Source organism: Anabrus simplex, chromosome 1, assembly GCF_040414725.1.
Source record: "Anabrus simplex isolate iqAnaSimp1 chromosome 1, ASM4041472v1, whole genome shotgun sequence".
In the NCBI taxonomy this organism is placed as follows: Eukaryota; Metazoa; Arthropoda; class Insecta; order Orthoptera; family Tettigoniidae; genus Anabrus; species Anabrus simplex.
The window spans coordinates 1332419816-1332444213 of NC_090265.1; the positions used below are offsets into that span (position 1 = coordinate 1332419816).

Below are 24398 nucleotides of genomic sequence, written 5' to 3' on the forward strand. Positions count from 1 at the left end.
TTACCGGGCCCTCATAATATTACTAATCACTGGTAAAGCAGAACCATGTACAGCCCCAATGGGCCTTCCGCCTAACAAGCAACCACTGCTCGGTCCGAAGGCCTGCAGATTACGAGATGACATATGGTCAGTGTCACAAATCCTCTCGCCGTTATTCCTGGCTCTCTAGACTGCGGTCGCCATCTCACCATTAAACAGCTCCTCAATTAAAGGTAATCGTAGAATGAGTGAACCTGGAACCAGCCCTCATATCCAGGTAAAAATGCCTGACCTGGCCTGGAATCGAACCCGGGCCCTCCGTGTGAGAGGCAGGCAAGTTAGACCACGGGGCCGGCTTCAAACATTAAATACCAGTACGCGACTTAAAAATCTGGAAACTTTACATTCAGTTTTACCAGGGAAACTGTCAGTTTTCTCTGAAAATTCTTTCAGTTCAGCAATTTTGATCAGCCAAACTCTTCGAAAAATCTAATAGCCGTAACGCCAACCCACACAACAATCAACCACAAGTAGTTTTTAATTCTCTAATCTAATAAAATAAAGCACATTAGATACAAAAGTGCCCAATATGATGGCGAAATCCATTTGTTTTATCTTTCATTGTAATTTGGCCACCAGTATACTGTTCGTATAATTTTACTATTTACAATAGTTTATTTGAATCCGCCTTGATCAATACACTCATTAAATGAAAGAAATCTTGCACGGCGTAAATTAGGCCTACATCGACTTTTAAAGGTTATGTTGAACTATAGAATATGGTTTCGAATGTAAAGATCGATTCTCAAGTTCACAAATGCATTCTATTCAATTCTGCCCATCACTAATCAAAATCAAATTGGAAAGAGAAAAAATATCATTAACACTTCCGAAATGACAGTTATTCACAACCTTGAGCTCAGCTGGAAAGCAGGCTCATTGTACAAGTCGGTACGAGTGCAAAATTATACAAAGTTTTTAAATGTAACATGCGCAAATAAAACTACTGTGGTTTTTACAACATTTTAACACAAAAACGTGAAATTCCCAGTCTTATAATAGGACCAAAACAGGAATAGGCAATCCCAAAACCTCCCATGGCTTTATGTGTGTAAGGCGCAACATCTCTTCTGGTCTCGATAACATAACCGTACTGTATACCATAATATTAAAATACTAAATTTCTGTTACTTAAGAATGACCAGTTTCGATTCCTGCCTGAAAACCCAGTGACTATAAAGTACCCTGAGCGAAGTGCCGAAAACCTGTTCGGCGATACACTCTGAAAAATTAAAAAAATAAACATCTAACCCTGGACACAATGTAGACGTTTTGCAAGTACGATCATTTGATGAAACTCTTCCGTATTCAAGTAGAGCTGTCGAAATCGCTCTGTCTCCTTCCGATTGTTGTGGGCACTCTCTGGTTTATGATTTCTGAGGATTCTCTAAACAATATCACCCGAATGCGATGCTAAGATGGTCCGTTAAGCAAGTTCACTGCCGATCGCTTTTCCAGTACAGTACCTCCTCAAATTACTGCAATGGCAGGACGTTAACACCAAGATCCGTAAGTATGCTGTAGCTATCCTTTCGTGAACACAGTTTCTTGAAAAACACGTCAACAAGGATTTAGTGTAATAGACAAGAAAAATGTTCCACCGATCAATACATTTATTGTGAATGAATTATTGCACTAGTACCGGTTTCGGCCTATCTTGGCCATCATCAGCTAGCACACAAATTTACAGTCATTAGACAAAATTACAAAGATGTTACGTTAGAGCATCCGGATGTCTAATGAAAATGGAAGTAAAATATATTGCAGTATGTTGCGTTAAAATATCTCTGATTAAAAGTGGTGATGGTTATAATAAACTAAAACCTATTGATTGAGCATGGACATGAGTACATAAACACATTAAAATATATATGCCACATCATAAGACCTAAAAAATATAGCACATTAAACACATTAAAACATGGTATATTTTAAAAACGTCTATTAAAATTTGAGTTCATGTTGCGTTGCATTCATTCTTCAATCCTCTTGTAGTTCTTGTGTTGATTAAGTTGTATTAGGTGATCATCGAGAATGTTTTATGGCTGATATACTTTGTATTGGTATGTTATAAGAACTCTTGTCATTAAAATTTGAAAACTGAGTACTGTGCAATTCAACTCTTGATGTAGTCCAGTAAGATTTATATATACACCGAGATAGGGTTTAATTTTAGAGCAGTTGGTGGTGACACCTCTCTTGTCTATGCACGTTATATGATTGTTATCTGTACAGAAAAGCTAATATGAGTATAGCATATGTATGAAGGAATGCCTGGATGTATGTGTGAAATGAAAAGAGTACTTACTGTTGTTGCTGTGGAGGTTGTGTACCGATATGTTTGGAGATTTGTTGTGTTCTGCTACAAGTATGTCTGGGGCTCATGTTAGCTGTGTGGAGGGATGTTGGTGGAGGGGATGGAGGAGTGGCTATTGTGAAGGTAGGGGCGGGGTTAGGTTTGTGATTCATGACATGTGTTTACTAATTTGAGATAGTCATTTTTTATTGCAGGAATGACTTTGTCAAAGATGATACTGGTTTTCTCTGTAATGCTCAACATAACCGAAGATTTCTATATTTCTTTGGATCAATACGCTAACCCCAATCATAACATTAACGACATTACAGAGAAAACCAGTATCATCTTTGACAAAGTCATTCCTGCAACAAAAAATGACTATCTCAAATTAGTAAACACACGTCATAACAAACCGACGAATCACAAACCTAACCCCGCCCCTACCTTCACAATAGCCACTCCTCCATCCCCTCCACCAACATCCCTCACACAGCTAACATGAGCCCCAGACGTACTCGTAGCAGAACACAACAAATCTCCAAACATATCGGTACACAACCTCCACAGCAACAACAGTAAGTACTCTTTTCATTTCACACATACATCCAGGCATTCCTTCATACATACGCTATACTCATATTAGCTTTTCTGTACAGATAACAATCATATAACGTGCATAGACAAGAGAGGTGGCACCACCAACTGCTCTAAAATTAAACCCTATCTCGGTGTATATATAAATCTTACTGAACTACATCAAGAGTTGAATTGCACAGTACTCAATTTTCAAATTTTAATGACAGGAGTTCTTATAACATACCAATACAAAGTATATCAGCCATAGAACATTCTCGATGATCACCTAATACAACTTAATCAACACAAGAACTACAAGAGGATTGAAGAATGAATGCAACGCAACATGAACTCAAATTTTAATAGACGTTCTTAAAATATACCATGTTTTAATGTGTTTAATGTGCTATATTTTTTAGTGTCTTATGATGTGGCATATATATTTTAATGTGTTTATGTACTCATGTCCATGCTCAATCAATAGGTTTTAGTTTATTATAACCATAACCACTTTTAATCAGAGATATTTTAACGCAACATACTGCAATATATTTTACTTCCATTTTCATTAGACATCCGGATGCTCTAACGTAACATCTTTGTAATTTTGTCTAATGACTGTAAATTTGTGTGCTAGCTGATGATGGCCAAGATAGGCCGAAACCGGTACTAGTGCAATAATTCATTCACAATAAATTTATTGATCGGTGGAACATTTTTCTTGTCTATTTCATTGAATCCAATCAATACGGAATATGAAACTTATAAATAATAACAAGGATTTAGCGTTGATGGGACTGAAATTTCTGGATGGTTGATCTGGGAAATCGTTTCTTCGAGGAACGGATAATGCGGGATTTTTACAGCGCGATTTAATTATGATGCTTGCAGGACCACGCAATTTGAACGAATAATACGGGAAAACATAGTTTCCGGGAACGTATAATCGATGTTCTACTGTATATAGTGTTTATATTGAACTATATGTGTTTTATCAATACAGATCATTCATATCAACTACTGCTTTATAATGTTACACAATCGTAGCTACACCTCAAAACAGCATTGCTGGTTCTCCGAATTCGAAATGTTGGTTCCTGAAATATTCATGGGAACACCAACTTTTTAAAATTCATCATACATTTTATCAAAGAATGATTATAAAGAAAATAATAAATTGTGATTATAAAGTAGTTCAAGATGATGAATTAAATGTTTCTACAATGTTTGTTTGCTAATGTTATGAGCTCATGTGACTGCCAGCCCCCTTGAATCCCCTTCAGTATTTCCTGCAAGGAAGGAATTAGTGAGTCAAGCAGGGAACCTCCCAGCCAGTCTGAGGGTGTGTGACGACCTCTGCTTGTATGGACTTTCTGGAATGCAAAACTCGAATGTTCATACTCCAGCCACATTCCAAACATTCTCGTGCTCCATCACCAGATCACCAGAGATATAAAAGGAGATACAGTACAACATCATTAACTCATTGCGGACCGTGGACGGCGTAAGACGTTCAAGCTTGCTCTTATGCTGCGGGCCGTAGACGGCGTAAGACGTTTAATGTTCCGCGCGAAGCAATGCTGTTTATATTCATCATCTATGCATTCTTACAGCTTAGTCAGCGTAACTGGTTGTAGCAGGAAGTTGGTTGACCTTGTTGAGATAACCCTCGCGTTGAGTGGGCTCATGTTTATCTCAGCAATTTTAGCTGGAAAATCTCAGAACTTCCTCGCGCGCCAAGTCGGTACTCGAGATTCCAATGCAGTGTGTGTCGTTCTTACCAACTGTAGTATAATGGCTTATAATACAAAGTTTTATACGGAAGATTAATTATTAGATATTGTTCACAATGATTATTCTGGTGATGAACTTATTCCTGAAATAGACTCAGATAGTGAAAGTTGGAGTGACGAAGAAATACCGATTCCTGAATCCGACAGGCTTATAGAGAAAAGTGAAGTGCCTGATACATATCATCCTAGTTATTGTCCACCCGTTCCACCATTTACAAAGAATTCAGGTATAAAATTTCAAATAGAAAATAAGCAGGATATTTTGAGGTACGTGAGTATTTTCATGAATGACGAATTTTATCAGTATGTATGTGAGCAGACCAATCTATACGCGACTTGAGTGTTAAGTGCGGCGCCCCGGCCTTTCACAAAGAATTTGATCATGCAATCGTGGATACCGATTAGTCCAAAATCCTGATATGAAAATGTACTGGACCGAAGACCCTGTTATTCATACTCCGATATTTTCTAAAACAATGTTCCGAATACGCTTCCTTCATATTCTTTCATTTCTTCACTTCGGTGACAGTAATCATTATGCCGAAAATACAGATAGGCTGTATAAAATTAGATGTATTTTGAAACCTGTCACACCAGATATCACACCTTAAATATTCACAAGAGGTAAGCACAAAGTATCATTTTTCTAACATTTATAGTTTAGGAGTAATTGTAAATTGTATTGAGTGATGCACGTCTAAAGGGCCGGGCATGAAAATGGCCGGTCCAGGCATTCAAGTGTCCCGCTCAGAAGCAGGTACTGAACGTGTTAATTTGAAGTCATTGGGACTCAAAAATTGGACTTCAAATTACGCGATTTTAAATTAACTGCCAATTCGTAATTCAGAAGTGCCAACCCTTGCCGCGTTACAAAATATTCCAAGGCCCGTTACTGCATGCAGTTAACCTTGATTCACAGTTTAAACCTTTCAAATGCCATTAAAACAAAGAACAAAAAATATATATATATTTCCAAAATGTATCCAAGAAGGTGCATTTACAGTATTCTAATAATGCACTCGGATAACTCACTGACAAACATAACCTAACGCAAAGAAAGAAAGAAAGAAAGAAAGAAAGAAAGAAAGAAAGAAAGAAGAAAAAAAAAAGCATGATTCAAAGACGAAGAGAAATTAATGCTGGCTCCCATGTGCAGGTGCTTTATTCATTGGATTACTGTACTGTATGCACTTTACATGCCTTGTACTTACACAAAAAGTATCTGATGCCCTTAAAACATCGTGGGTAAACGAACTTTCCTATGACTCTATCCTTGTACTATTTCCAGCCTTGGCACTTCTCTCGTACTTTAGAAATGTAAACACTTGCCACGTTACAAAGTATTCTAAGACCCATTAATGCATGCAATTACCTCGATTCACAGTTTAAACCTTTCAAATACCATGGATAAAACTATTTCCGAAATGTATCCAACAAGGTGCATTTACAATGTTAAAATAATGCACTTGGATAAATCACTGACAAACATAACCTCACGCAATGAAGGAAAAAGAAATCACACAATTCAGAGATGAGGATGAATTATGCTGGTTCCCCTGTGCAAATGAATTATTTTTTTTGATTACTGTACTGTTTGCATTTTTAGATGCCTCGTACTTGTACGGAAAGTGCCCGACGCCCTTGAAACATTGTGGCTTATCGAACTTTCCTATGATGAGGGGATAAAGTTTCTCGCTTCTGTGTGCATTGCAACACAGTACAATGAGCCCCACCCTTGTATGATTCGCTGGCTGACACTTTCTCCTTTAAAACCATAGACTGTTTGGGCTTGACATTCAAAGAAAGCAATGCAGTTTCAACGGCAATGACAATATTGTTACAAGTAACTATTCTCATTTTGGTTCCATATTGAAGTTGACGTATATCACAAATATTATTATAATATTTATAGATCCACCTGTTCAATACAATACAATATAATTCACTATTTCATGTGGTTAAAATTTATACATAATACATAAAAGTCATAGGTACATGTTTCACCCTCTTTTTACGGGCATCATCAGCCTATATCAATCTTAAAAATTAATGGGTATGGAATCTTTCTAATCTTATAAACTATAGAGTTAATACTGTTAATTTGCAGTATTTTTAACATACTTTCTGTGCAATATCCTTATTTTAGATGTTATAGTATAACATTTTATGAAAAAATTGTCCAACATTTTACTCTATAATTTATAAGATTAGAAAGATTCCATACCCATTAATTTTTAAGATTGATATAGGCTAATGATGCCTGTAAAAAAAAAAAAAGGTGAAACATGTACCTATGACTTTTATGTATTATGTATAAATTTTAACCACATGAAATAGTGGATTATATTGTATTGTATTGAACAGGTGGATCTATAAATATTATAATAATATTTGTGATATATAAATGACAATATTGTTCGGTGCCTACGAATTGGTTATATGAGCCACGCTTATTCGTCAACTGTCGGCATTGCCAGTGTTTGCAGATTCTGTCTTTCCGCACACTGCCTGCTGCGTGATATTATGGTGTTCCTTAAAAGGTTGAACACAAAAGAATTTCAATTTCATTATGAAGCATTCGGTAGACACATCGAAGCGAGTGTAAGTGTGGAAAGCTACCCCTCCATGTTCCGGAACACGCGTTCTATCATGACGTGCATAAATTTTGAATTTAAATTACTCTTTAACATACTATTACTTTAAAACGTAAAGGCAGTTTCAAATTAAAAGTCTGAATTTTGGTAATGGGGCCGACATTGTACTTCGAATTAAAAATTATCAGTATTTTGAATTAAACAATTTAAATAACATGCAAAACCGTATCTCATGTTTCTGGGAACGAGAGCTTCTTCGAATTAGGCGGGATTTTGAATGAACCGATTTCGAATTATTGAGGTTTTACTTATGCTGCGAATAGGAGGAAGCAAGTTGTTGGAGCATAGCTGCGAGTTTTGAGAGTGCTGTCGTGGTGAAGTGTAGGGGCAGCTGTTGTTGTTGAGAGTAATGTGTTGCTGGAGCAGAACAGTGAGTGTTGAAGAATACCGTATTTCACGGCATAATCGTCGCCACCGCGTAATCGTCGCATCCTTTATTTTCAATACAAAAATCGGACTTTAAACCTTTAATTACATAATCATCGCACGTCCAAATTTTGTTCACTAATCTGGTTAAAAGGTAAATGGAACTGCAACGTAAGTTGCACATGAATGCGCAATTTAAATACGTGTATGGTTTATGGGCAATTTGGCAACACAGTCACGTTTGCGACATGTTGCACAACGTATAAATAAATAATACCGGTATATGTACGACGCATGGCTTACCGGTAGACTATCGGCAGTTTGACAACGTGGTCGCGAGACAGTGTACTATTTATTCACCACCTACATATTATGCTTACCGGTAGGCTATCGGCAGATTGACAACGTGGTCGCAAGACAGTGTACTATTTATTCACCACCTACATATTATGAGTTCCCATTTGAAATACGTAAGGCTGTAAGTTATCGCTTATCGGCAACGTCGCCAGGAAATACCGGCTAGGTAGGTTGAATGGACCTCGAACCAGCCCTCAGATACAGGTAAAATTCCCTGACCCGGCCGTGAATTGAACCCGAGGCCTCCGTGTAAGAGGCAAGCACGCTACCCCTACACCATGGGGCCGGCTCCTGTGTTATTGCGCACGAAGTGAAATCCAAGACGATAACGCAGATTTCCACGGAATTATTCAGCCGAATTATTTACGATGTCTCAGTTGTCATCGCTAGACTCTTATCTTACTACTACGTCATAAGTGTCCGGGCATGGGATGAAAACTTTTATCCAAGCAGTCAAGATAATTATTATCCAATGCTATTAAAGTTTTATTTTATAAACTCGTCAGTAATGTAATGTAAAATCATCAATAACTGGGAAGAAATATTAACCTAATTACCGTATGTTTAAAAGAAATTGAAAAAAATGAATGTTACTGACGTCTCGGAATACAGTCAACTATACAGTAGATCTACACCGCGCTAGCTAGAGCTCCGGTTTGCGAGCTTTGCGCAAGCGCAGTAGTGTGTCGCAACCAACGAGCTAAACTGATAAACTGTTGCATGCTTCCTTGCTGCCTAACAGTATTCGAATGGAATGGACAGATCACAGATGCATTTATTTGTTTCAGATTTACGTGATTACTGTAGACATGTGTGCGTGAGAATTTAAGTTTTTAATTTGTGTTTTGGGTGTTTGCAGAAATAATTTGTTTTAATAGTGAACAATTACGGAAAGTCATTTATATCGCAAAACATTAACGTGTGAAGCATTTATAAGCGATTATGGGTAAATATAGAAACTATTCTGCGGGCTTCAAGCTAAGCGTAATTGCCTTCGCTGAACAGCACGGGAACAGAGCTGCAGAAAGAAAATTTTCTGTGAGTGAAAAGTTGGTGCGTGACTGGCGGAAAGTAAAAAACAAGCTAAAAAGCACAAAACCTTCTAGACGGGCGTTTAGAGGTCCTAAAACAGGGAAGTTTCCTATAATTGACGAAGAAGTGTTTAGGTACGTCAGTGAAATACGTAACAATGGCTGCAGTGAATCATATGAAATGTTACAAATTAAGGGACAGGAGGTAGCGCGCAAACACAACATACCGGTAACTCAGTTTAAGGCGACTCGTGGGTGGATTAAGGGGTTCATGCGACGACACAATCTGTCAGTGCGAAGGAGAACAACACTAAGCCAAAAGTTGCCTGCTGATTACATGGACAAGATTGTAAATTTTCACCGATTTGTCATACGTTTGCGCAAGGAAACTTCGTACTTGCTTTCTCAAATCGGTAATGCCGATCAGACTCCAATGTTTTTTGATATGCCTCGCAACAGCACTATTGCGCTAAAAGGATCACGGAGTGTATTAATGAAAACCAGCGGTAGTGAGAAGTTGCAATGCACGGCAATGCTAGCCATTACAGCTGAAGGGAGAAAGTTGCCGCCTTACATCATTTTCAAGAGGAAAACGATGCCTAAGAATATACAGTTTCCCCGTGGAATTCATGTACGAGTGCAACCAAAGGGTTGGATGGACGTAGAACTCATGCTGGACTGGGTTAAAACTGTGTGGAATAGAAGACCTGGTGCACTACTAAAACAACCAGCTCTGCTTGTTTTAGATAGTTTCCGAGGTCACCTCGTGAACGAAGTGAAGCAAATTCTCACTACAAATAAGACACGACAGATAGTCATTCCTGGTGGCCTAACATCTGCTTTGCAGCCACTAGACGTATGTGTTAATAAACCCTTTAAAGACCACTTACGTTGATTTTACAACGAGTGGATGATGAGCGGCGATCAGCAATTGACCCCCGCCGGAAATATCAGGCGTCCACCCTTGGACTTGTTATGCTCGTGGGTGAAGAAGAGTTGGGATCTTATACCACCTGAACTAGTCTCCAAGAGCTTCAAAAGGACTGGGATTTCGAATGCACTAGACGGTTCCGAAGATGACGCAGTGTGGCAGGGAGACGAAGAATCTGATACTGGTATTAACAGAGGCGAGGACGGCGCATCAGATAGCGAAACCTGCGATAGCGATACCGAAGATTTGGAATAAATTGCGTACCGGTAAGTCCGCATTTCACAACAAAGCGATAATTTTTTGCAAGTGTAATATTTTAACTTTAATACTCAAATTAATGACAAATTAACTTAATACGTTCATTTTTATTTTCAGGTTGGAAAAACGTTCGCCGAATTGTTGCAAAAAATTATGAATTTTGTTTTAGACTATTTTAATTATTTTGATGTATAAACGCGAGTATTACGTGCATCTTAAATTTGTATCAAATACAATTTAGTTATAAATACATTTTTTGAGTAATACAAATACTGGTATTAAATATTCATCGTATAATGGTTGCACCCTACAATTTTTTTCGAAAATTTTGGTATAAAAAGTGCGACGATTATGCCGTGAAATACGGTAACTGGATTGGTGCCGAGTTACTGTTGAGTACTTCGGTGTGTGAAGCAGTCACATGAATTGATTCTATGGGTTATCAGCCTTGTCTGGAGTCAAACCAAGTGAGCAGTTGTCATGCTGGGTGATAGTTAACAGAGAGTGTTTTATTTGTAACACTATCATCATTATTTTCCCTTGGGTTGCTTCCAGGTGTTTTTAATACTGTGACAGTCAATATAGCCACTTTATCAGATAGTCCTTTTCAAAAAAGTTTTCCTTTTACCAGTCTTGAAAACTGGAGAGATTTCCTGTGGACTAATTACTTGAATAATAATAATAATAATAATAATAATAATAATAATAATAATAATAATAATAATAATAATAATAATAATAATAATAATAATAATTTTATTTGCTTTACGTCCCACTAACTACTTTTTAAGGTCTTCGGAGACGCCGAGGTGCCGGAATTTAATCCCGCAGGAGTTCTTTTACGTGCCAGTAAATCTACCAACATGGGGCTGTCGTATTTGAGCACCTTCAAATACCACCGGACTGAGCTAGGATCGAACCTGCCAAGCTGGGGTTAGAAGGCCAGCGCCTTAACCGTCTGAGCCACTCAGCCCGGCAAATTACTTGAAAAGATGCTGAATATTTATTTTCTTCACACCTAAGTTCATCATTCCTTTTATCTTCAATTGGCAGTAGTACCCTTTCATCAACAATGTTGCTTTTCTTTTTGTCTTCCCCTAGTGCTTTAATATCACACTAGCATATCGAAAGTTTTCAGCAAAAGAAGGATGGGAAAGGGCTAGGATTCAGAAGGTAATGACCATGGTACAGTCCCAGCATTTGCCTGGTATGTGAAAATGAGAAACCATAGAAAACCATCTTCAGGACTGATGATCATAGGATCTGAACCCACCATCTCTCGAATGCAAGTTCACAGCAAGGCAACCCTAATTGCATGGCTAATTCACTCAGTATATTGAGATTTAGAGGATAAATATTTGTTAAAACAAAGACTTTGACATTAATGGTTATGAATTTCATGTTTTTGGTCCGTATTGAACTGAGAATAATATATAAGTAATAATAACAACGTAAACGTTTCCACCTTTTCAATACTAAAATATATTCACAAAATTATAAATTACACGGTACTAGTTTCGACCCACTAGTACCGTGTAATTTATAATTTTGTGAATATATTTTAGTATTGAAAAGGTGGAAACGTTTACGTTGTTATTATTATTACTTATATATTAAAGACTTTGACAGCGATAGTTCCAGCCTGTGCCTTTAAATAGAATTACCAAACAACCTCACAAATCAAGTTCCTCATCTTCAAATACAGACCACACCACAAGAAGAAATGTAAAACACTATTAAGGCAATTTTAAAAAGTTCCACTGATGTAAGTCATTTTAAATTAAAATCAGAATTTCAGAACAAACGTAAGGAACAAAGTTAAAAGAAAAACAGTGTTTTAATTCCCCTGTAACTACTGTACTTGTATATACAGTAGTTTTTTATTGGATGGTACAGAAATGTAAAATTGAATACAGTGAAATAGTGTTAGTGTGTTCCACATTAAGACATTTTCTCACATACCACATTATATATTTGAAGTCTGGATTTCCTTTCTGTTAAATCTATATTAAAAAATACCTCATTAATTAAATCACTAATTTTTGCTATTAATGCTTTGTATGATTACATTTTTCCCAGCCCTGAAAATTCTTTTGTCATCTGTTGTGAATTAAATGTGATTTTCAATGAAGATAAGAGCTCTTGCCACAGGAGGCAGGTCAGGAAAAGTTGTGATAATGGGAAAAGGCCTTGAATTCCTAAACTTCAAATGGTAAATTGCAACTGGTGAGCATGCTGTTAGCTTCAAGAAAGTTCAGTTTTGTTTGCTGGTCAGCAGTGAGATTGCTGAATAACCGAATGGGCCAGTTATTGAATTCCAGTCAGAAGTTAGAAATTTATTGTGCTACGTTATATAGTGGAAAGGCAGTGAATATCATCATGTGACAGCCAACGTACTGACAGGAATTTAATCATGAGAATTTGAGTACCTAGTTATGGAATGTGTGAAATGTTGTGAAATCACTTACTAATGAAGACACAATTAAAATCCTTTAGAAAGTGGACAGGTATCTACATCCTAAGCACAGAAAATTGGCACAAATGTTAAAACTCATACCAAATACCTAATAATGTTATTGGCTTTACATCCCACTAACTATTTTTTCTACAGTTTTTGGAGATGCCGAGGTGCCGGAATTTAGTCCCGCAGGAGTTATTTTATGTGCCAGTAAATCTACGGTCATGAGGCTGATGTATTTCAGCACCTTCAAATACCACCAGACCGAGCCAGGATCGAACTTGTCAAGCTGGTGTCAGAAGGCCAGCGCCTCAACCGCCTGAGCCACTCAGCCAGGCGTCGAATACGTGTACTGTATTTGCTCACACCTTTGACTTAAGTCGGTCCGAACCAATGCTGGGTATTGCCAAAGTGCTGTTGTGTTAAAGATGGTGGCCCAAGTCATTCACCTGTGCACTATGGGCAAGTATAACCTCAGAGTAATTCATGGTCGAGGGGTGTGACCAGGAAACAATTTTAAATAACCCACCAGTCCAAAGCATATGGCTTCAAATAACAGTTCAACATTACAAATTTATTTTAGAAGGAAACTGACACAACAATATACTGAAACGTTTATAGGCCCCTCTGTACAGATTTTCATACTTGTCCTCTCATGTTCTTCACACCTTTTAATAATAAATGTTCGACACTTTCCTCAAAATGACAGTTTAAAGTAAGTGTATTTGGCTTACCTCTAATACTACGCAGAGAATCCATGGAATGTGACTTATAGTGTAACCGTTGTTGTGGCCAGCTTGATCTAGGCATTGGTTCTGATAACAAGCGGGCAACTTCATGTTCAACACTCTCCGGCAGCACTATAACAAGAAATAAATTTTGCAAGAAAAACTTGAAGTAAAATTAATAATGATTAAAAACATTCCCTAAACATCCATAATATTTAACATGACCAACAAATAAATTTATCAAATTTTATTAATCCTCTTTCCATCTTGTCAAAAAAAAAAAAAAAAAAAAAAAAAAAAGATTACAAAGTTTCTTGAGTTTCTTGTTTCATTGCTGTTTCCATAAAGCTAACAAAGGTGGAAGTGGCACCAATCAATAAAGGGAAACAATAAGAGAGATAAATACAAATTAGTTTGGAATGTACAACATGAAGCTTGTTGGAGAGTACATCATTGAGTAATGAGCTAAAGATGACTTAATAAAGTTATGTTCTCTTCTGTTTCTATTTAGAAAAGACAAATATTTCAAAAGAAATCTCAACAAAAAGTTTCTGCAACTACCTACCTTAACCAATGTGTTTGAGCACGTCTCTGTACGTAGAATTAATTTCTTCTAATTTTTCTTTGAGCTAGAGCCCCTGTGGTACAAACGGACTGATTTTGTACATTCTTAGAGACAATGAAGACATTCTGAGATGCTGGAAAGAGCACTTCAATTTACTTTTAAACTGCAGTTCCACTGCTGCTGAAAATTTTCTTCAGCATGTCCCAATCCTATGCAACTTTGGATGTGAATGCCACCAACTTTTCATGAATATAACAAAGCTCTTCTCAGCCTCAAACCTAGAAAGGCTCCTGGACAGACAATATTCCTCTAGAACTCATTCTTAAAGGAGGCCTACCTCTCAAAACGAGGCTCTTCTCTCTGATCCTAAGGAAATGGGAGACCAAATACATACCTGCCAACATAAAGAACTCTATCATAATCACCATCTTCAAACTGGTAACTACCATGGCATATTCCTGCTGTCTATAGTAGGTAAAATATTCGCCAGGATCCTGTTGAGTCGGCTTCAAATTCTATCTGAAAAGTTACTCCCCGAACCGCAGTGTGGGTTTCGCACAGCCAGGAGTACCTCTGACATGACCTTCTGCGCAAGACAGCTGCAGAGAACAACAGAAACCCTTGTTCTTGGTGTTTTATGACCTGGAAAAGGCCTTCGATACTGTGCCTAGAGATGCTATCCGGATAGTGTTAAGGCAGTCTGGCTGCCCCGAACATTTTGTTGGACTCGTCCAGGCTCTTCATGATGATATGGTTGGTCAGGATCTCTATCAAAACAATGTGTCAGAAGAATTTCCTATTACGAATGGACTAAAGCAAAGTTGTGTGCTTGCACCTACACTGTTTGTCTTGTACCTGACAGCTATGCTTTATGAGACATCTAGCAACAATGCAGGAGTAGAAATTAGTTACAGACTTGATGGAGGGATTTTTAATCGGTCAAGACTCCTCTCTAAAAGACTTACCCATCTCACCCGAGTTACTGAACTGTAATATGCAGATGACAATGCTTCTCCAGAGGACTTTCAATTGTCAATCAATTGCTTTAAGGCTGCTTATGAGCATTTTGGCCTGTCTATCAACATTCAGAAAACTAAGGTTTTAGCACAACCTGCTCCAGGAACTAGTTTGCCAGACTTCCACATCATATCAGATACATCTCTGGAACAAGTAGACTTCTTTCCCTACCTTGGGAGTATTCTCTCATCTTGTACCTCAGAGATGGATGCAGAAAATAGAATACGAGCTGCTCATTGTGCTTTGAATGCCTATCGTGCAAAGTCTTTCCTAATAAAGACCTAAATACTGTATATCCACTAAACAGATGGTGTACCAAGCTGTCGTCTCCACTTTATTGTATGGATGTGAAACATGGACTCTATACCGCTAAGAAATTGGAACGTTTTCACCAGTAGAAGCTTAGGATTATGAATATCAAATGGGAGGATTATGTCTCCAATGTTGTAGTACTTGAAAGGGCACAGATGAACAGTATAGAAGTTTCCACCATAAGTCACCAGCTTAGATGGATTATCATGTCCTAGGCATGGAAGACAATAGGCTACTCTGACAGATACCATATAGTGAACTCAGTTCTAACAGGAGGCCACATGCTGCTCCTCTGAAATGCTACAAGGATCAGCTCAAAAAAAAAAAACCTTGAAGAGCACAAACATTGACCCCAGTAATTAGCACACACTTGCTGAAGATCGCCCTCGCTGGCACGCAATCACATCCACTGCTGTACTGCAGTTTGAAATTGAGCGTCGAGCACACCACAGCTTAATAGAAGGAAATTATAGACAAACCACTCAAAGATTATTTTTCACAATCTCATTGGGTATTTATTTTACTATTCTATAAGGTTATGAATAAGTTGAGGCCCCTTTTACCATTAGTGATGCTGTGAGGCTCGTCTTAGAAGAAAACTTGGACAAACTCAACCATGTCCACACCATTCTCTCAAGTGTGCCAAATGTGATCGGTTGTTCCATGCAAGAATTGTCCTGATGAGTCATCAACGTCATTTGCATAAAACAGACTGTACATGAATTGCAAGTGAAAATCATACACTCGGATACGAGCAGTGGCCGGCGGCGACGACTATTTACAATACGTTGCAGATTATGCCCTATGATGTTAAAAAAGCCAATTAGCATTCCTCACACTGATATTGCACCATTTGTACACAATTTTTTAAAAAGCTGCTTCAAATTGCAAGCTATGGCTCCCTTGGTAGAGTACATTTAAAATTTACTTTAAAAGGTCTATATTATCATGAATATCAATAATTAACAAAAATATATAACATTCACTGACAGCAGGTGAAAAATCAGAAGAGATACAGTGAACAGATATGCTATTGCTTATGTCTACCAGGCTGTTAGAAATGATGTTTGAAGAGAACATTTTAAAATATTTATCTGAAGTCTTAATTTTATCTGAATGTCCCAACTATTTGGAGTGCACAGCTCTTACAATTCACTATCATTTAATGGTATTTTGGCCTTCAAAAGTTGTTTATTAATTTAGTGTATGACTTTTAGTCCTGAAAGTGACCAAGGACATTTTAGGCTCACCTGGTGCAATTCTTTCCATTTGACGACCAGGGGCGACCTGCGCTTCTGAGTGTGAGATGATGAGGTAGGGAGAGTATGAAACCCAGTGTCAGCACATAGCCTACGCCTGTTGAATAACACCAAGGGTTTAATTCAAGGCCTAACGTTTCTATCCGATGGACGAATCACCTTCAACAGCAACATATGCCCTCACTCCAAACGAATACTGCAGAGAGGTTTAGAAGTGAATCCAAGATTATGGCATGCAATGTAGTGACTAGAAATTGTATACCACCACCTCTTCTGTTTGTTTCTTTAGTTAGTTTCTGACAGATACAAATCCAGTACGGTAATAGAAACACAAACATATGCTGTATAGGGTAAAGTCTGATTACTCTGTGATAGTTTTATATTCTTTCTGTTAAATGGAGAAGTATTTATTATTAACTATAAAAATGAATCAAGGATATGATTATAGATCAAACACTAATGCAAACTAGTATTACGCCATTGTTACATTCAACAGATGAATGTTACATTTAAAAACAACTGTCTAGCCACAGCCTTAAAGTTTTCATGACAGCAAATTTTATAAGAAAATTAACAGCAAACACACTAATTACAGAAAACATTTACAGAATCATAGTGGAAAAAATTATGCAAATTTTTATTTCCCCCCAAATATCTACTTAAAAATTAAGGGTAGCTAAATTACACCAGAAGAAAAATGATCAGGGTACATATGGTATTTATATCATGTATATTGTGACAGATATTTTCATGTCTCTGTGCATAGTACGAGGTTTTCATACAGGAAAAAGTCCTAACACATACACATACACTTGCGCGCGCTCTCTCTCTCTCTCTCTCTCTCTCTCTCTCTCTCTCTCCACCCTTATGCAGCATGATGTGGCAGTGAAGTGAGTTGCAGACTTCTGCTCCAGCTCTGAAATATACTTATACGCACATGATTCTTCCTTTAGGGTGTAGACCATCCTACTTCTCTTCATGGATGCATAGGGGAAGCTATGTCACGGGTCAAGCTAACTAGATAAACTAAAAAGATGTAGACCAGATTATGTTACATCAAAAAAATTTATTAATAAAAGCAAAATTGAAAATGGGTACCGGTAAATTAAACTGATTGCCAAAGTTTAATATGAATCTCTGTCACCTATTCAATACTGTACTGAAATGATTAAAATCAAAAATAAATTGAATTATCATTTTATATAAAATACAAGATCAATTCAGGTCTGATAAGCTAATATTATCCCCTGCTTGATTAGCCACTAAATGCCTGAAGTATCCAGGAAGATGGAACTGTACAATGTTGATGATGATGATGATGATGATGATGAATTATGCATCTGCTCAGGAGACAAATGATTTTAGGATATTACTTTACAAGTGTTGAAATTCACATATCTATTTCCTATTAACCACTCCAAAACTTCATCCAACATAGCAAAGAATAGTGATAAACAAAATTATGTTGGTGGCCTTTCATTTCAGTGGCTATCATGTTCTACTCACTAAAAAAAAAAGTCACGGATCAATGTCTCATCCGTTCTTTCTTGATTCTTTAAATAAATGACAAACCCACAAAAAAGGCCATGGATCAATGTCTGACCCGGTTCTTTCTTGATTCTTTAAATAAATAACAAACCCACAACCTTGCAGTTCCTTACACAAAAAAAAAAAAAAAGAATTTTAAGTGGTTATACACAAACTAATGACCATTATTATCATAATCGGATTAATCCTGGAATATATATACAGTAAAACATTGTTAATTCAAAGTCATTGCAACGCAAAAATCGGACTTTGAATTAACCACCAACTCCTTAATTCAGAAATGCCAACCCTCACCGCGTCACAAAGTTTTCTAAGATCCATTAATGCATGCAATCACCTTGATTCACCTTGATTATGGTTGTAGAAACAAGGTTTGATAAATGTCTGACATGGATGACAAGCCATGAAAAACACATTTTAGCCACTCACAAATTATGGTGATAATGATTACTAAGAAGAACTAAAATATCAGAAGTGTGTTCACAGATCATGTATAAGTATTATTTTAGAACAGTGTCCAACCTGCCAGTTCCAGCAGTTGTAATGCTGTAAATAATTTTGAGAATCAAGGTGAATTACTATGCTGTCCTTGTCCTAAACATTTATTAACTGTGGCTCAAATTTACCCCTAAAATATTTACAAATGTACACTGATGCAGTAATCAACAACAACTAGCTCACACCAAAATAAAACTGTCACTGAAATATAAAAACATCCTACATTACTACGGCCACTTATGGCATGTTGTCTTATGTTATTCAGGTGTGTTATGGATTTATTTTTTGGATTACTGTACTGTTTGCATTTTTTAGATGCCTTGTACTTACACAGAAAGTGCCTGATGCCCCTAAAACATCGTGGCTTATCAAACTTTCCTATGGCGAGGGGAGGAAGTCTCTTGCTTCCGTGAGCATTGCAACACAATACAACGACACCTGCCCTTGTACGATTTCCCGACTGGCACTTCTCTCCTTTTAAACCACAAAAATATTTACTTAAGGAGGAAACAGGCAGGCCATGTAAATTCTGTTCCCTAATACAGTGAAAAACTCTTTAATTTGAAATCTGTTAATTCAAAATACATGTATTTTGAAGTAAATACCATTCTTGGAATTCAAATTAAGCCTTCATGTGTAAATTCGATCGGTTAATTCAAAATATGGTTAATATGTAATTTAAAGTTTTCATCAGGCTCGTAAACTATGTAATTCAAAATCAGTACTGTAATCTGGTTGCTGTAGAGCAGCCAACAAATAAAGCCGCTGTAGATGACAATTAACGACAATGAGCAACTGTCTCGTATCTCTCATTATCGCGTACACGCCAGAATAGTAGGTTGGCCCTACTTCAGTTTTTGAGGATTTAAAGCCTTTATTGCTGCTTCTTTGTTACTTTGCATTGTCAACGAGCCTTATTGCTGTCATGAGGTATACATTTAAAGTTAAAAATTTCATGATTGTTCCATACTGAATGGAGAAGTACGCAATATTAAATAGAAAGAAGGATCCACCTTTCAATACTCTGTTACTAAGTTGAACCAAATAGAAGTTACAACCTGTTCATTTGGGACCAGTTTCAATACATTTGAAGTGTCATCATCAGCCAATTAGCAAAGCAGAGCAAAAATTAAGTCATAAAGATCTAAAAACACATAACACAATGATCTTTATGACTTAATTTTTGCACTGTTTTGCTAATTGGCTGATGATGATACTTAAAATGTGTTGAAACTTCCAAATGAACAGGTTGTAACTTCTATTTGGTTCACCTTAATAAAAAGAGTAATGAAAGGTAGATCCTTCCTTCTATTTAATATTGTATATGATGTACACATACAGTACGGTTGTGGAGTTATTTTTGTCCAAGTTTCGTAGAGACTAAATTTGTTTATAATGGAATCGCAAGCAGACGAAACATCGGAAACGGAATCTTCTCACGCACCCGCTGGATAAAGATGCAAAATGACAGCCTTATCGATTCTGGACAGTGTCATCTCTACTAGGAATGCCCCAGAAAATCTTGTGAATGCAATGGATGTAATAGAAGATTTTATTCTGACAACTTACAGAAATGCACGTAAGCAGAGCACCATTGACTCGTATTTCAGAAAAGAATGAGATTGTTTTTCAGTGTTTGCCTAACGAGGAAGATGAAGAAATGCATTGTTGTTGGAACTTAAAATCTATGTTGGCTACCATGTTGAAATAACTTTATATTGGCTTCCCTATCGTACATAGCTTCTTCATATTTTCATTTGTTTTTGTGTGTTTTGAACATCAAGGTATCGATGGTTTTCAAATGAAGTCAAATAGAATATCATGTGTACATTTTACATACATACATACGCATCCCACGCCGTTCCATCTTAAGCGAAGGGTCGGCGAACGAGGCTTCTCCACCAGTTGTGGTCTATGAACTTCTCTCCTCCTTCGATGCTTGCCAAAGTATGTCCTCGCTGTTGAATGTCAATCTTCACCATGTCCTTGTACCTGAGTCTTGGTCACCCTCTTGGTTTTTTATCTTCAAGTTATAGATCATACATATTTTTAGGTAATCTGTTATCTCCCATGCGTCGCATATGTCCATACCATCTCAGTCGCTGCACTGTTATTCTGTCCTTTAGTCTTACAACTTGAGCCTTCTTGAGGATTTCCTCATTACAGACTCTGTCCCTCCGTGTTTTACCAATCATGCTATGGACAAATCTCATTTCTGCTGCCTGGATTCTACTAACATCTTTATTTCTCATGGTCCATGTTTCGCAACCATAGGTCAGGATTGGTACGTAATAGGTTTCATATATGACTCTCTTACATTTTGTTGGTATTTTCTTGTTCCATATTATGTCTTTAATTATTTTGTAAAAGTTGCTACCTGCCTGAATTCTGTGGGAAATTTCCTTGTCTACAGAACCAGTATCAGAGATAACACTTCCAAGATATTTGAATTGATGGTTCATCTGTAGCTGTTTCCCCTTCATTTCAATGTGTCCCATTGGTTGTCCGTATCTCTTCATGACCATAACACCTCACTTTTCTCTTGGCTGAAGACGAGTCCATATTCTTTAGCAGCTTCTGTCCGGAAGTTTATTTGTCCTTGAAGGTCTTCTTTAGTGTCTCCCCACAAGCATATATCGTCCGCGAACAAGATCTTTCATTTTCTTACCTTCTTTGGTTGTGGCACCATCCACAACCATTAACTTAGCTCAAGGGATATAGGGTCACCTTCCCTATTCCTCCACTTCAGTAATTCCTGTCTGGCGCGTCCACATCGCAGGGTTAGGCACCCTACACTTCAGTAGGCCGGAGTGATAGGATGGCTGAATTCAGTCAAGGCCCCAGTCCTGTGGAGTATGACATGGAACCCATGCCCAAGGATACGGGTTAAGACCTCAACGGCAGTGAAGGCGGAAGTGAAAATCACTGGTACGGTGGATCTAGCAGAAGAGGCAATATCTGATCCCCGAGATCTAACTCAGGGCCTGCTGTCTTGCAGGTTGATAAGGGCTATTAAAGGCAAAGGGAGATAACCCTGACAGAAAAATCTTCGGAAGTGATAGGCCCAGCAAGTCAGCTTCTGAATAATTTGGAATTGCTTTCAAAACTAAACGAAGCCTCAGATGGAAATATTGTAATCACCAGAATAATGACTCTAGTTCCCTCATTGGTAATGATATTAATGATGGTTCAACACCCGATGCTCCATCACAACCGAAGAGGAGAACACACAAAACCCAATATGAGACTGTAATCAAAATTGCCACGCTAAACATTCTGACACTAACATTCATGTGTGCATTGTATCAGGATGTAAATATGATTATAATCAACTTACAATAGTTGTGCGAGTACTTCTTACCGTAGATAACTGCCGGATTTATTTTTCTTCGTAAATATTGGACATAAAGCACCACAGACCAGAAACGATTTGGTGAAGCACTTAACCCAATTTCTGGCCTGTTAACCGTGCATAACTTGTCAATTTCAAACATCTTGTTGTGTCCTGTTTTTATTATTGTATTCTTTTTGTGATTGTGGACACTGTCTGTGAATTGTTTCCAATTGTCAAATGGAATTCACTACAATCGCACATCCTTGCTGCCGAAAGCAGGTGATCAACAATAGTTCTTTTGCTTCAGTTTTTCGTTTCATATTTACAAAAAAGTAATCAAAATAATGGATAGAAGTGTTCTAAATATTCAGGAAGAGTGGGCCAGTCTATTTAGGTATGTAAATTTTAAGACTGATGAACCCTGGACTTCTTTATTATTATTATTATTATTATTATTATTATTATTATTATTATTATTATTATTATGCAAGTCTCTGTACTGTATATCCATTCTTGCAGCTTCCTTTTATTCTTGTATTCTAATGTGAAAAAAAAGAGGAATTAATATCTTTCTTATAATTTCTGCTCTATTCATCTTGAGGATCAGAGGTATCTGGGTTTGAGTTGCAAATACAACACTAACTTACATATTTTCAATATTTTTTTGTTGCGCAGAAATTCATTTAATTCAGAGTTACATAATTTGAAATCCGATTTCTTTTTGGTTCCGATCACTTCGAATTATCAAGGTTTTACTGTACATCAAACCCCATGGCACTACAGCCCTTGAAGGGCCTTGGCCTACTAAGCAACCACTGCTCAGCCTGAAAACCTGCAGATTATGAGGTGTTGTGTGGTCAGCAAGACATATCCTCTCAGCCGTTATTCTTGGCTTTCTAGAGCGGGGCTGCTATCTCACCGCCATATAGCTCCTCAATTTTAATCACGTAGGCTGAGTGGACCTCGAACCAGCCCTCAGGTTCAGGTAAAAATCCTTGACCTGGCTGGGAATCAAACCCAAGGCCTCCGGGTAAGAGGCAGGCACGCTACTCCTACACCACGGGGCCGGCTTTACTGTACATCTTTACCTCATTCATGTTATTTGTATATTACTTTTGTTTAGAGATATCAATTTTGTATTGGAAGTTACTTCCCAATAAAGCCATAGATTACAATAACATCACACCACACAACGGGAAAAAGTATACAAAGTTTGATTCTATTTCTTCAATACAAGATTCTATGCCGATTTTGTGCCAGGGAATGTATAACATTTTGCTGAAATAATAATTTGTGGAAACTACATATGACAATGAAAGAACTAAGAAATATCCAAATTCACTCAGATCAGCCACTAGAAAGGCCCATATGCAGCAGTTTTAAATGATAATCAACATACAGTTTTTCTGAAAATAATATTCTTCCTCAGAAATAACTACCTGGAGTGATGATTGTCCCACTTGGAGGACGGATGTGGTGCTTCTTGTGACTTGATGATTTACAGAACACAAGATTGTTTTCACTGGCACTACGAGGTAGATGAGAGCGATGAGAGGCTTCACTCGAACTTCTGCGGCGTTTTCGAGGACTACTATGCAATCGGAATGATGAGCTCCCTCCACTCACGTCTGAAATTAAAAAAAGGAGATCAACTTTCATGTGAAATAATTTTTCTATTAAGGATAACTTCTGCAAGTGATTAAGGATATTCAATCAAATAAAAGAGTCACAACAACCAAACTTCTATTCAAACGTAGTACTTTGCATTCAATAAAAACCAGTGATATAATAATGAAAAAAGACTCTCTTGAAACTAGCGTATAGGAGAATAGCAGTGAATAGAACTGACATGATATTTACCCGCCACAAAAAAACACACATACTTGTAAGCAAATAAACATGGTTCTAAATTAAAATAAATAAACTACTGTACTTACAAAACAACTCAATTAACTGCTTGTGACAAAGAGCATCAATATATTTGAGTGTATGGCACAAGAGAAAGTAGAAAGACATTTTTATCATGTAAATGAAAGAGTATTTTGCGAGCCTACATAAAGAAAGTTTTCCTACAACTAAAAAGAGTAAATTGCAGGGAGTAAATGTAACCTATTACAATTGAAAGAACTTTAATAGTTACACACAATCCTAAAAGAAGAACCTAGCAGCCGAAGCCACCACATTAAAAAAATATACAGTTGTAAATCTGACAGAAAAATACCCGTTATAGAGAACACAGTTTTACATGAAACTTCAATATAATAAACTTAAAGAGAAGATATTCAACATTTCACTGCGTATCTCAAAATGACACATACAGGTTTTGATGAGACAATGAATGGTCCAGACAGTAGATATGTGTACAATGAGCACAA

General features: G+C 37.2%; 1 protein-coding gene across 2 annotated transcripts in view; it reads right to left on the bottom strand.

Annotated features, from left to right (window-relative positions):
• LOC136858315 (probable Rho GTPase-activating protein CG5521) overlaps positions 1-24398 on the bottom strand; it is a 709838-nt gene that overhangs the window by 322275 nt on the left and 363165 nt on the right. For both annotated transcript variants that reach the window (XM_067137762.2, XM_067137761.2), the window contains 2 exons: positions 23463-23651; positions 13497-13622 (listed from right to left, as the gene is read on the bottom strand). In XM_067137762.2, coding sequence (XP_066993863.2) covers positions 13497-13622; positions 23463-23651 — 315 coding nt within the window. The remainder of the gene's footprint in view (positions 1-13496; positions 13623-23462; positions 23652-24398) is intronic.